Source organism: Budorcas taxicolor, chromosome 19 (genome assembly GCF_023091745.1).
Source record: "Budorcas taxicolor isolate Tak-1 chromosome 19, Takin1.1, whole genome shotgun sequence".
In the NCBI taxonomy this organism is placed as follows: domain Eukaryota; kingdom Metazoa; phylum Chordata; class Mammalia; order Artiodactyla; family Bovidae; genus Budorcas; species Budorcas taxicolor.
In genome coordinates this window covers 57,205,393-57,218,785 of record NC_068928.1, presented here as the reverse complement: position 1 = coordinate 57,218,785, position 13,393 = coordinate 57,205,393, and the positions used below count along the sequence as shown (strand labels likewise).

The 13,393-nt window shown below is 51.8% G+C and overlaps 1 protein-coding gene across 1 annotated transcript in view; it reads right to left on the bottom strand.

Moving 5' to 3' along the window:
- The window catches only part of SDK2 (sidekick cell adhesion molecule 2), a 268,352-nt gene that overhangs the window by 48,383 nt on the left and 206,576 nt on the right, over positions 1–13,393 (bottom strand). The window contains exons 19-24 of the mRNA XM_052657936.1: positions 6,038–6,233; positions 5,726–5,824; positions 5,175–5,366; positions 3,368–3,489; positions 2,246–2,355; positions 1,996–2,146 (exon numbers count right to left, since the gene is read on the bottom strand). Coding sequence (XP_052513896.1) covers positions 1,996–2,146; positions 2,246–2,355; positions 3,368–3,489; positions 5,175–5,366; positions 5,726–5,824; positions 6,038–6,233 — 870 coding nt within the window. The remainder of the gene's footprint in view (positions 1–1,995; positions 2,147–2,245; positions 2,356–3,367; positions 3,490–5,174; positions 5,367–5,725; positions 5,825–6,037; positions 6,234–13,393) is intronic.

Here is a 13,393-nt window from a genome sequence, read left to right as displayed (position 1 = left end):
ACTGCCCAGAAGCTGCCTCCTGTGCCCCTCCGGCCCCCACCCCAGGTATTGGACTCCTCAGCCTTTTAGTACTTGGAAACCTTAGAGCAAGGAGCAGGGGGCAAACGGAGAGCCAGCCTGGAGGGGAGTGCAGCGGAGGAGGGAAGTGGGGATGGGGGGTGGTGGGCTGGGCAGGTGGATAGCTCCCCGCGGTACCTGCGCCTGGGGGGCTCCTTGTTCATAATTAGTGCTCAGGCAGGGCTGATGGCCACTAGCACCTCCATCAGGCTGTCTATGAAAGGTAGCAATGACCTGATAAGTCATAACCCTGATAAGCTTTGGTTCTGAAAAACCAAAGCTCGGTGCTTTTTAAGTTGAGTTTGGGACAACTAGTAAAGATCTTTCAGTTCAGTTCAGTTGGTCAGTCATGTCTGACTCTTTGCAGCCCCATGGACTGCAGCACGCCAGGCCTCCCTGTCCATTGTCAACTCCCAGAGTTTGCTCAAACTCATGTCCATCGAGTCAGTGATGCCATCCAACCATCTCATCCTCTGTCGTCCCCTTCTCCTCCTGCGTTCAATCTTTCCCAGCATCAGGGTCTTTTCAAATGAGTCAGTTCTTCACATCAGGTAGCCAAAGTATTGGAGTTTCAGCTTCAGTGTCAGTCCTTCCAATGAATATTCAGGACTGATTTCCTTTAGGATGGACTGGTTGGATCTCCTTGCAGTCCAAGGGACTCTCAAGAGTCTTCTCCAACACCACAGTTCAAAAGCATCAATTCTTCGGCGCTTAGCTTTTTTAGTGGAGGCCAAAAGGAGTTGTGTGGGGACTTCCTTGGTGGTCCAGTGGTTAAGAACTCGCCTTGCAATGCAGGGGACGCGGGTTTGATCCCTGGGCGGGGAACTAAGATCTCATACGCCACGGAGCAACTATAGCCTCTCCCCCGATACTACTGAGCTCACGTGCTGCAACTAGAGAGTCTGTTCACCACAACTAGGATCCCACATGTGGCAACTAAGACCTGATGCGGCAAGATAAGTAAATCAATAAACGATTGTTTAAAAAAACGAGTTGGTGGTTGGAAGGGCCAAGTGAAGCAGAGTCGGGCAAGCTCCCCCTGAAGCTAGGGTTCCTGGGTTTTCTAAGAAGCCGGGCTGTGCAGAGCTGGCCCCACGTCTCCTTGCCTAGGAATTCCTCCTGGCTTGCTGCTCTCTGGAGCTTCATCCCGGGAAATGCTGTCCCGGGGGGAATGTTCTCTTTTGTTCCCCAGGAACAAAAGCATGCTCAGGGTTTACGGTGGTGGGTTTTGGGGCCAGACTCCCTGGGTTGGGATTCTGAGCCCTGCTGTTAACTAGATGGTGTGGGAGGATGGAGGGAAGGCTACTTGGGAGAGTTATCCCACCTCTCTCTGCCTCAGTTTCCTAATCTGTAAAGTGGGGCCAGGATACTGTCACAGGCTCCCAGGGGGAGGGCTCAGTGTCCAACACCGACAGCACTCAGAACACTCAGAACAGTGCGTGGCAGGAGGGGAAGCCCTCAGCTGTATCACTAACTCGTGCAGGGTCACGTGGGGTGATGACCCTCGACATGGAACCTATGGGGACAGAGCTTAATGCCTCTGCCAACTCCCCCCGAACCTCAGGAAGAGCCCCTCATTCTCCGACTGGGTGGGCAAGACTGATTAGGTCTGAATCCCAGAACCACCCCAGGGAGCTGTGTGACTGGGTGAACGCGTAACCTCTCTGAGCCTCAGTTTTCTTAGCTGTAACTTGGGATAGCTGTAACTTGCAGGATTATATGGAAGAAAAAAGGCAAAATGCTTGGCACATGGCAATGTTCAATAAAGTGTTTTCTAACTTCTTGTCATGCAGAACATTTGTTCGTTTGGCTAAAACTGATGGCCGGAACTGAGAAGGGGGCTGGAGGTGAGCCAGTGGATGCCCGCTTCTGCAGGGCGATGAGGCGCAAGGCGACGTCCCGCCCCCACCGCCCTCGGCGCGCTCGCGGGAGCCTCACCACCCAGCGGAGCCACAGGCTGGTCTCACTGGCCGTGCGCAGGGTCACGTTGGCTGGGGCCATGTCAGGGGGTGCCTGGAGGGTCTGGATCTTTCTAGAAGGCTGGCTGGGTGGGCTGGTGCCCACGATGTTCACCTGGCGCATGCGGAAGCTGAGCCGGGGGGAGAGAGGGTGGGCGCAAGGGTGAGGGCAGGCCCCCAGGGCCGAGCCCACCGCCGTGTGGGCAGCCCCTCGCCTCCACGCCCCGTACCTGTAGTAGGTGAAGGGGTTGAGGTCGGGCACCTCCATGGAGCGGGCGTCGGGCTCGTTGGGGAGCTGGTGGATCAGCTGCCACTCATCTCCCTCCCCGACCACGCCCACCTGCAAAAAGAGACCCCCTTAGAGCCGGCCAGCCCGCCAGGCTGAGCTGGGGGTGCAGGCCGGCCCATGCAAGGCTTTGACAGGGCTCACCTGGAGGACACCAACTGGGGCCCCCTTCTTTCCAGGCCTTTAAACATGACTTCAAGGGTGACCCCGAGCCCGCCTGCATCAGAATCTCATGGGACACTTATTACAATACAAACCCATTCCTGGGCCCTGCCCGTGAAAGCGTCAGAAACCCTGGGAGTGGTGCCCAGGAGTCTGCTTGTTCAGTAAGCTTCCCAGGTGATTCTCCTGAACACCCGGTAAGTTTCTAAAACTCCAGCTAGGGGGTTCCCTGGTGGGCCAGTGGATAAGAATCCGCATGCTGACGCAGGGGACACGGGTGTGATCCCTGGTCTGGGAAGATCCCACGTGCTGCGGAGCAGCTAAAGCCCATGTGCTTCAACTACTGAGCCTGGACCCTGGAGCCGCGAAGCACAGCTGCTGAGCCCGCCGGCGGGAAGGACTGAGGCCCTTGCTCTAGAGCTGGGGCTCCATGAGGGGAGTCAGCGCAGCGTGAAGCCTGTATACCACGACTAGAGAAAGCCCACGCAAAGCCACGGAGACTCAGTGCAGCCGAAACCCCCAGCTGGATCAGAGTTTCTGGGGCTGGGACCCAGGCACTGCAGTTTCTGGATGCTCCCCTGTTGCAGCCAAGCTGAGAACCGTGAGTGCAAAGGAAGCAGCTGGTCATTTCTCTGGGCCAGCAGGTCGCCACCCTGATCAGAGGGTGTGTGTGTGTGTGTGCGTGTGTGCACGTGTGTGCACATGTCTGTGTGTGCACGTGTGCATGCAGGCATGTGTGTACAGGTGAGGCAGAGGGGAACTGTGGACACTTTTGGTGTACCTGGCCTTCTGTACCTTGCATATGGAGTTCACACTGATGTAAAAACACACAGTTTGCTCTCAAGAGCAGGGGCACGGCCAAAGTGAAGGGCAGGCTGCCCGCTCTCCCCTCCGCAGGCTCTACCTGGGCCTCCACCAGCCAGCGGGAGATGGAGGTCTTCCCGTCGTAGCCTGGCTTGAACTGCAAGGTCACGGAGCGCGGGCCGATGTTGGAAATGCCCAGGTTGGTGGGGGCTCCGGGGAGTTCTGCAAGAAGGAGACAGGGCAGGAAGGCAGATTAAGAAGAAGGTCCTTCCACGTCGAACAGGGCTCTCTGGGCACAGAGGGGGCTATGTCACATACTTCCTAGAAACCTCCTCCTCCCAGCACGACTGAGGCCTCACCCCCTGCCCCCAACACAGGCTTCCGTCCTGCATCTATGGCTCGCTGTGTTCAGACTGGGGACGGGGCAGGATCGGGGCTGAGAGAACCTCAGGGCCACGCAACAAGGGCTGGGCTTCCTAGAAAGAATCCTCCTCTCCATCCACCCATAACCCGCGACAGCATTCCCCAAACAATGCTGCCTGAGGGAGATTTGGAGGAGGGGTGAGGGGAAGGAGGAGGAGACCTTGTATCCTGACCAGGAGCCTTGAGGTTCAGGATGAACAGAAAGAGCTCAAGTGCCAGGGTCAGACTGCTTCTGACGCTGTGTGTCTTTGGGCAAGTTCCTTAACCTCTCTGTGCCACAGTATCTTTCTTGGTAAAATGGAGATGATAATATCACCTACCTCAGGGATACCATGTGTGTGTGATAGTTGCTCAGTTGTGTCCAGCTCTTCACGACCCCATGGATTGTAGCCCACCAGGCTCCTCTGTCCATGGGACTCTCCAGGCAAGAACACTGGAGTGGGTTGCCATGCCCTCCTCCAGGGGATCTTCCTGACTGGGGATTGAACCTGTGTCTCCTGCACTGACAGGCAGATTCTTTACCATCTGAGCCACCAGGGTTACTGGGGGGATTCAGTGCATTGATGCATGGAGCTCTGGGCTGGGTGAGCACTTCACCAACAGTCAGTGCTGCTTTAAATTATCAAGTAATTTAATAACTACCTAGTGGCAAGGACGGTGAGGAATCGGCCTGCAATGTGGGAGACACAGGTTTGAGCCCTTGGTTGGGAAAGATCCCCTGTAGAAGGAAATGGCAACCCACTCCAGTATTCTTACCTGGAGAATCCCGTGGACAAAAGAGGAGCCGGGCGGGCTACAGTCCGTGGGGTCACAAAGAGTTGGACATAATTGGGCCACAAACAGTCTCCTTCTTGTCACCGTTATTATCACGTGGGGTGGGCTGAAGCCCAGTTATCTCAACCATCCCGGTGGGTGGGCGGCTCCAGGCATCCTGGCCACATGGCACAAACACAGACTCACAGAGCCAGAGGGGAATGTGTGGGTATCTAGATACAGACGAGGAAACTGAGGCACAGGGGCATGTGACTTGCTCAAGGTTGCAGAGTCTGGCAGAAGCGGGGCTGAGAGGGGGCCTCAGCTTGCTCTTCAAACTGGGGGTGGGATTATTCACACCCTGCTCTACCCCACTCCCAACACACATTCCCACTAGTTGGAATCCCATTTGGACCCTTCAGGTGGCAGTGAGATTTCCTTCCCTGAATCACAGATCCCAGTGCGCGATGCAGAGCCTGGTGTGGGCATTGTGGGGGGGGCAGCGGCCAGGGGCGGAGGAGAGAAGGGTGGGGGCCTGCGGGGTCTGGGCTCCTCTGAGAGCCAGACGAAGAAGCAGCAGAGCCCACCCAGCCTTGCCATCACGAGGGCGAGGCCGGCCCTGGGGGGACCCAGGGACCACAGACCCTAAGGAGGGGCCGGCTGTGCGGGACGTAAGCGCCCGCCATCAGGAGGAGAGCGGCAGGAGTTGGGCGCGGGCGGCGGGCACCCACCTGGAGGCACCCCCGAGGAGATGGTGGAGGCTGACACCTGGCCCTGGCCCTTGGCGGTCATGGCGGCCACCTCGATGGTGTAGGTGGTGAGCGCGGTGAGCCCGGTCACGCGGTATTCCAGGGTCACGTTGGGCAAGTAGTGGGTCACGCGCGTGTTGGTGCGGTTGTACTCCTCCCAGGAGATCCGGTAGCCTGGGGAGAGCCCGCAGCACGGCGTGAGCTCAGCTGCAGTGGCCTCAGCCTTCTGCTCTGCTGCTCATGTCCCCACGAGTCTGGCGGTTGGACACGCGCTGGAAGCAAGGTGCCTCCGGGGAGGTGGGAACATCATGGGCCAGGATGGGGCGCCCTTGCTGTGTGGGGATTGCAGACACAGTGAAGAGCTGGGGTGTGTCACAGAGCAGAGGGGCTGAGAACCTTCTCTGAGTCTTCTCCAAAAAAGACTGGTCTGCTGAGAGGCTCTGGAGGGACGCTGGGTAGGCGGTAGGGGGATGGACAGGATGACCCTTCCCGGCCCGGCTCACCCACCGCGTCGGCAACACCGAGGGGCCTACCTGTGAGGATGCCGTTCCTCTCCCCTGGCTCCTGCCAGCTGACCTTCAGCGAGGTGTCCAGGACGTCACTGAAGCTCAGGTGTCCCACAGGCCCAGGCACTGCACCCCGAGAAGGCCCCCCACCCCACCCAAGGCCAGTTAGAGCCAGAGAGAGACCACCGTCTGCAAGATGACCCGCGGGGCTCCAGGGGCACCCCAGGCTGGAAGACAAGAGCAGGGCTGCCCTGTGCCTGGAGCGCACAGCCTGGCCCGTGGAGGAGGGGGCGCGTAGGGAGTCGGGGGCAGAGGGAGCCGGGACCGGGGGCTGCCTACCATCCTCATGGGTGCGCACCAGCTGCGGGGTGCTGCGGGGCCCGTCCCCGGGGGTGGTGAAGCACAGCACTGAGGTGAAGTACTCCGTGAACTTCTTCAGGCCAGACACGAAGCCCACGTGGATGCTGTCTTGAAAGTTGGGCCGGGCGGTCACCATGGTGACCTCCTCTTCCTGCTCCGGCTCCCAGGCGATGAGCTGCAGAGAGGCCAGGCACTCAAGCAGGGCGGCAAGAGCGGGACCAGCAGAGGCCCAGCGCTTTTCCAGAGGCTGGGCCACGGACAGTGTCCAGGAGCCCAGCTCCCCAGGATCCCTCCTCCCAGGGAAGGGAGGCCGCGTTGGTACCCACAGGCCCCTGGAGCATCTGTCCTCTGGGAGCTCACTCTGGGGTGCTTTTCCATTCCCTGAGTGACCTTAAGCAAGGCAGCCGGCAAGGTGCTTTCAATGAATCATCTCTCATTCAGTCCCCACGGCAACCCCGCAGGGAGGGACTTGACCAAGATCGGCTACATAATTTGCAGATCCAGAGCAAAATGCAAATGGAGACCCCCTTGTTTAAAAATTGGTAAGAATTTCCGGAGACAGCAGCAAAGTGCTGAACCAAATATGCAGTCCTTCCGAGTATGGAGACTTGAGTGACTACATAGGCATGAAGCCAGTCTTGTTTTTCACAGATGATGATAACAGGCTCAGAGAGGCTGAGTGACTTTACTATATCCCACAGTGGCTAGAAGCTGAGGGTCTCTCTTTCCAATACCTGGACTCCCTTGTCTTTCTCTGTCTGGGCTAGGGCAGTTCTCCCCTGGAACTTCAGTGTGTAGCTAACTCTAATCCTTTTAAACTTGTTCTGAGTTGGGATTTTAATCTTAGCCATCTGCTAGAGGTGGAGTGTCAATAGGAAAACCCTGTCTGGAAATTCAGCATCACTTTTCATTTAATCTCCACTCTATAGATCCCACCCATAGCTGCATTAACTCCCCGCCTCCCCTTCCATCTCTTCCTGCCTCCTGTTTTTTAAAACTGGAGTGTAGTTGATTTACAGTGTTGTGTTAATTTCTGCTGTAACAGTGTACAGCAGAAATTGCCAAGTGATTCAGTGATACATATATATGTGCGCATGCGTGCCAAGTTGCTTCAGTCGTGTCCGACTCTTTGCGACCCTGTGGACCATAGCCCGCCAGGCTCCTCCGCTCATGGAAGTTCTCCAGGAGAATTCTGGGGTGGGTTGCCATTTCCTCCTCCAGGGGATCTTCCCAACCCAGGGATCCAACCTGCGTCTCTTACGTCTCCTGCAGGGGCAGGCGCTCTCTTTACCACTAGCGCCACCCGGGAAGCCCCATACATATATACACATTCTTTTTAAATATTCTTTTCCATTACAGTTTATCACATGGTTCCCTGTGCTGTAGAAGAGGACCTGTTGTTTATCCATCCCAAATATACTGGCTTACATTTGCTAATCCCAGACTCCCGATCCATCCCTCTCTCCACCACCACCCCCCCTCCCCGAGGCAACCACAAGTCCGTTTTCTGTCTGTGAGTCTGCTTCTGTTTCACAGATAAGTTCCTTTGTGTTATGTTTTTGATTCCACCTGTAAGCGATATCCTACGGCATTTGCCTTTTTCTTTCTGACGCACTCAGTGTGATCGTCTCTGGATCCATCCACGTGGCCGCATCTTTCTGCCTCTTGGTCTCTTGCCCCCCACTCCTTTTTCTCTGGGCCCTTTGTCTGTCTCTAACAATGACAGCTGGTCTCAGAGATTTCCTCCTTTATTTGAAGTTGATTAAATAGCAATTAATGGTGAAAAGCAACACGGGATGAGTTTTAATAAGCCCGGGTATTTATAGACATAAAACAATACCATGCCAATGTTTCCTGATTAACTCATGCCCATAACAATGCTTAATCTGCTCCTTTTCATGGCCGCCTGTTTATAAAGGATGTTTGGAAATTTAATTGGTATTGTGAAAAGATAGCCGATAGCAAGTTAATTAGACACTAATTAGACCCTAAAAATACTAATCAGAAATACTAAGTGGCATTTAATAAGTATGTTAAATACCCTCCTTATTTCGGTTATCTTGTTTCATAGCAATTAAATTGCTGAACTTCTTTGGAGTAGATGAAGAAACAAGTTTGATGTTTTAATTTAATTTAATTAATGTAAATTCAAATTAATTACGCCATTAGAATTAACTGCGCGGTGTATTCTCCAGTAAGTGCAAAATCTAGGTAAATATAATCTTACTGGGTTTAGACCAGTTATGATCACTACCATTAAAAAAATATATAAGGGACAAAGAACGTCCCGACAAATGCATAGAAACAAAATCACGGGGAACTGTCTTGAGAAATGACACGGAAGACGTGCACAGGGTGACGGAAGCCTGGCGCGGTGGAGTCACGCCCGGGGCATGCGCACATACAGGCCAGAGACCAAGATGGCGGAGGCGGCTTCAGCACGTTTATTCTGGAGCGTGGACCTCTTGTCCTTCCACAGCTGCACCTGAAGAGGAGGGGCTGAGGGCTGAGGGCTGTCCCTCAGGGCCCGGAAGACAACAGAAGCGTCCTCCGTGCCTTCTAGTGCCCTCAAAGGGGCTGGGCTCCGGCAGCCGCGGGGTGGAGTCTGTGCTCCATGTACACGCACTGGGCCTGGCACTGGGTCAGTCCATCACCGACGAGGCCCGTTTCACCATTGCAATGAGGACGAGATGGGAATCACTGTCCTGCGCTGTTACAAAATCAAAACCAAGGGGCCTCCCTGGTGGTCCAGGGGTTAAGACTGTCTTCAGTGCAGGGGACATGGGTTTGATCCTTGGTCAGGAAACTAAGCTCCCACCTGCATGGGGAAACTAAAGCTCAACTCTGTCATTTACTGGGAAAGTCAGTCAGCCTCTCTGAGCCTCAGGATTATAGGAGACACTAGCGGCTACCCTGATGGTTGTAGAGAAACGGGCTGAATTAATGTGTCTTTTTTCTGATGGAGGCAGTACAGTACAGGCTCGAGAGTCCAGGATAGTACGTTTGGCCTGCTAGATACTCGAGTTAAAAAAAGAAGGGGAACTTCTCTTTTTCTCCCTCCCCTCCTCTTTCTCTCTATTTTTCTATCTCTTTCCATTTGCACAGATTTGTATAAAACATCCTGGAAGGATATGTAAGAAATTAACAACAGTGATTCCCTGGAGTGGGGAGAATTTCAGGGTTGGGTGGGAAAGAAACAGGCAGATGAGGGGCTGGGGTGGGAGGGGGTGGGATGGAAGGAAGATTTCTGCTCTAAGTTTGCCTTTTTTTATGTTTGTTGGGTTTTGAATTGGGTAAACATATTTCTGGTTGAAAATTAAATTAAAAAATGAAAAAAATAATGGGGCAATTTGGCAACAGCAGCAAAATTATATATATCTACCTTTTGACTTAGCAATCTTATGTCTAAGAATCTATTCCAAAGTTGTACGTGAAAATATGAAAAGATGTACGCATAAAACTATTCACCGTGGAAATGTTTGTTCCAGGAGAAGATAGGAAACAACCAAAATGTCTTCACTAGGGAGCTGGTTGACCAAACAATGTGAGATCCACATCATGGACTACAATGCAGATTCTTTAAAAAGGAACGTGAAGTATCTCTATATACTCCTACAAAGTGATCTCCAGGATATACTGAAAATAACAGCAAGATGGAGAAAGTATGTATTGTATGTTGTCATTCGTCTGAGGTGAGGAGACACATTTATGTATGCATGCATTTGTTTCTGTTAAAGAAATGGAAGGGAAAATCAAACCAAACCAACACACAAAAAGAAATGATTTCTACTGGGAAGGAAGAGAACCAGAATTCAGGCTGATTTTCTTGGAGTTAACTTTTCTTTGTAGATTTAACCTTGGAACCATGTAAATATGCTACATAATTACAGAACAAAATTAAATGAAAAAATCAATCCCTAAAAATCAAAACCAAAATGAAACAAATGAACTTCATAGTGTATTGAGTTGTAGCAAAAATCAGAAAGAAACCCTTTCAAAGACTTTGCAGCACAGAAAGGGGTAGCGGAGTATATCTTGCTGGGATACACCCTAAAAACAGAGAGACCTACAGATCATCTGAAACTATCTTCAGTAACCACAGTGTTGAAATTACTATTCTGAAACTGTTGTGGGTGTCTGTGGGATCAAGTAGGTCAGTGATTCTTTGGTGTGAAAAGAATTCGATTTTTACTATGGAGAAAAGAGAGAGAAAAGACCCACGAGATTATTTTAAAAGAAATCTGAAAGTCCTGAAACTGAATTGGAAGTATATGTTTTATCTTTTAAAATAGTATTTTTCAGTTGTCCATCCACAGAGCTTCAAAACAACAGTCAATGCTAGAACCAGGAGCATCCCCATTGCCCAGATTCTGGTATCTAACTATCATTTAAAAGAAACAAGGGTTCCCTGAAGATGTGGCTGATCCCAGGCACGCTGCAGGGGAAGAAGATAGTTTGGGGCATCCTGTCGTACCAGAAGAGCAAGGAAGCTACCAAAGACTCCTGGGGCTGGGACTTCCCTGGTGGTCTAGCGGTTAAGAATCTGCCTGCCAACGCAGGGGATGCAGGTTTGATCCTTGGTTCGGGAAGATTCCACATGCCTCAGATCAACTGAGCCTGTCGCCACAATTCCTGAACCCACGTGCTGTTAACTCCTGAAGCCTGCGCACCTAGAGCCTGAACCCCTCAACAAGAGAAGCCACCACCATGAGAAGCCTCCACGCAGCATCGAAGACCCCGCGCAGGCGAGAGAGAAAAAGAAGGCGCCTGAGCCCATAGCAGAAGGACTCAGCAGCTCGAAGAGGCAGGCGATGGGTCAGTCTGGCATCAATAAAAGTAATAACAGCAGTGGCTTGAAACATAACAGACGTATTAAAAATCCCTAAGGACATAATAATACTAACAACAACAACAACACGGATGCCTCCTTCTGCCCCCATCCAAACTCATCTATCACCTTAGAAGATGCTGAGGAACCAGTTCATTCCTCTGAAAATTGTTAACTTATGGAAAAGACTTGAGCACTTACTATGCTTTTCCTAGATGAATTAAAACTTCAGGTAACCAAAAAGCTGTTAAGGGAAAAATTCTTTTTTTTTGGCGGGGGGGTGGGGGGAAAGTATTTCAGCTCATAAATCGAGACAAAATCACAACATTCACGTCTCCTCCTTTTGCAACTCCTACTGAGATAACGGACCACACGAGGACCATCAGTGGCCACTACATCCTAGAAAGAGAGACAGTCGGATGCTTTGCCGTCTAACGAAAATGCACAGCACCGTCGAGGAAATAATATTTTGAAAAAAGATATTCAAGCCTGAATCTGATCAAACGTCTCATCCCAAATTCCAATTTACTGCAAATATACTGTTCAGAGGAATAAATTAAATGACCCCACAGGGATGCAATCAGCCGATCCAGCCAGGCTGTGGAAAATTCTATAGGATAAATGACTAAGTTTCTCTACAAAATAAACTAAAAAGGAGAAAAAGGGGGACAGAGAACCCGTGGACCAACTGAAACCTAGAAAACTCCAACCAGCTGCAGCTGTGTGGCTTTCCTTTGGCTCCTAAGGCAAACAAACCAACCAGTAAAGGAAATGATTTGGAGACCAGGAGATTTGAACACTGACTAGGTATCTGATACTATTAAGGGGACCATTGATATTTGAAGGCACCATAATGAGAATGTGGTTACTGTGGTGAGGTTTTAAGTAGAGACTTTATAATGTTTCTCTGCGGGAATATGAATGGATAAAAGGATACAGTACCTGGGATTGTCTTAAAAATATTCTAGGACAGAGGCTGGAAAATAGAGGGAACAGGGCTTCCCTGATGGTCCAGTGGTTAAGAATCCACCTTCCAATGCAGGGGAAACCCGTTCCATCCCTGGTCAGGGAACTAAGACCTCATGTGCTGCAGGGCAATTAAGACCTCACGCAGCCATGTAAATAAATAAGAAAAAAATAGAGCGAGCACGCTGGGCCATGTGCTGGTAACTGTTGAAGCCAGGGTGCGTTATGGTTTTATCTCGTCATTTTAGTCTCCTCTCTAACTTTGTAGATGTTTGAAACTTTTTCACAATTCAAAGGGGAAAAAAGGTCCCTTCGCACTGAAGGATGGAAGAGAGAAACACTGTTTTTTTTTTTTTTTCTCCCTGTGACACTGAAGGTGGAAAGAGCAAGAAGCAAAATCCCACCTGTACCATCTGCACTTGGAGAAAATCAGTTACAGTCATTATTTGACCATTAAATCACATGACACTGTATTATTAATACAAGGCAAGGTGTAGGCTCTGGAGTTGGAATCTGAGCTTTGTGGTTACTTTGAACAAATTACCTGTCCTCACGCCTCAGTTTCTTCCTCTACAACATGGGGTGATGGGAACGTCCCTGGTGGTTCAGTGGCTGAGACTCTGAGCTCCCAATACAGGGAGCTGGTCAAGGAACTAGCTCCCACGTGCTGCAACTAAGACCCGGCACAAATCAATGTTTAAAATAAAATAAAACAAGGGACGTTCCTGGTGGTCCAGGGGTCAAGACTCTGTACTTCCAATGCAGGGGGTGTGGGTTCGATCTCTGGTCAGGGAACTAAGATCCCACGTGCTGCAAGGCCAGAAAATAATAAAAATAAAGAAATGCAATGGGGGTGATGATAACAAGCCTTCCTTCTTAGGGCTCTTGTGCACCTTGCCCAAGACAAGTATGGGAGAGAAGCCCATACTGCCTGGCGCTAGAACGTGCCCTGTCTAAGCACTAGCGAGTCTTCCTTACCTGTTTCTATGCTCCAGCTATTTGGCCTGTTCCTTCCCGCTGACTTTCAGGGAGCCGGGAGTGGGTGCTCGGCACTGCCCAGAGCTGGGAGTCAGGTGGGCCTCTGTAGCCCCCTCTGGCTCTGGCACATAATGGGTCTTTGCACTAATTGTCCCGGCCACTGAGCTGGTCTCCTTGGCCCTCTGGGAGCCATCTGCCTTAGAAGTTTGCAGCCCAGGGCTCCCCAGGGTGGAAGGAAACTTAGAGTCAGCAACAAGAAGCTAATTGTTCCCAGCTCAGCTCCTCTGCACGATTCGAGCCTCCCCCTTCCCTCCCCTGCCGCCCCTCAGAGTCCCAATTAAGAGGTTTCTCCAGCCAGCCAGCACTGCCGGTGAGAGCTGCAGCCTCGGCCCAGGAAGGCTGGCTTGGCCTCGGTTATGCACCTTCCTGGGAGGAAGATGCCACAGCTGGAGGGTGTCCCAACCTAGAGCCTCCCTCCTTTTTGCTGTCCTGTGCCAAGTCACTTCAGTCATGTCCGACTCTGCGACCCCATGGACTGTGGCCCACCAGGCTCCTCTGTCTGT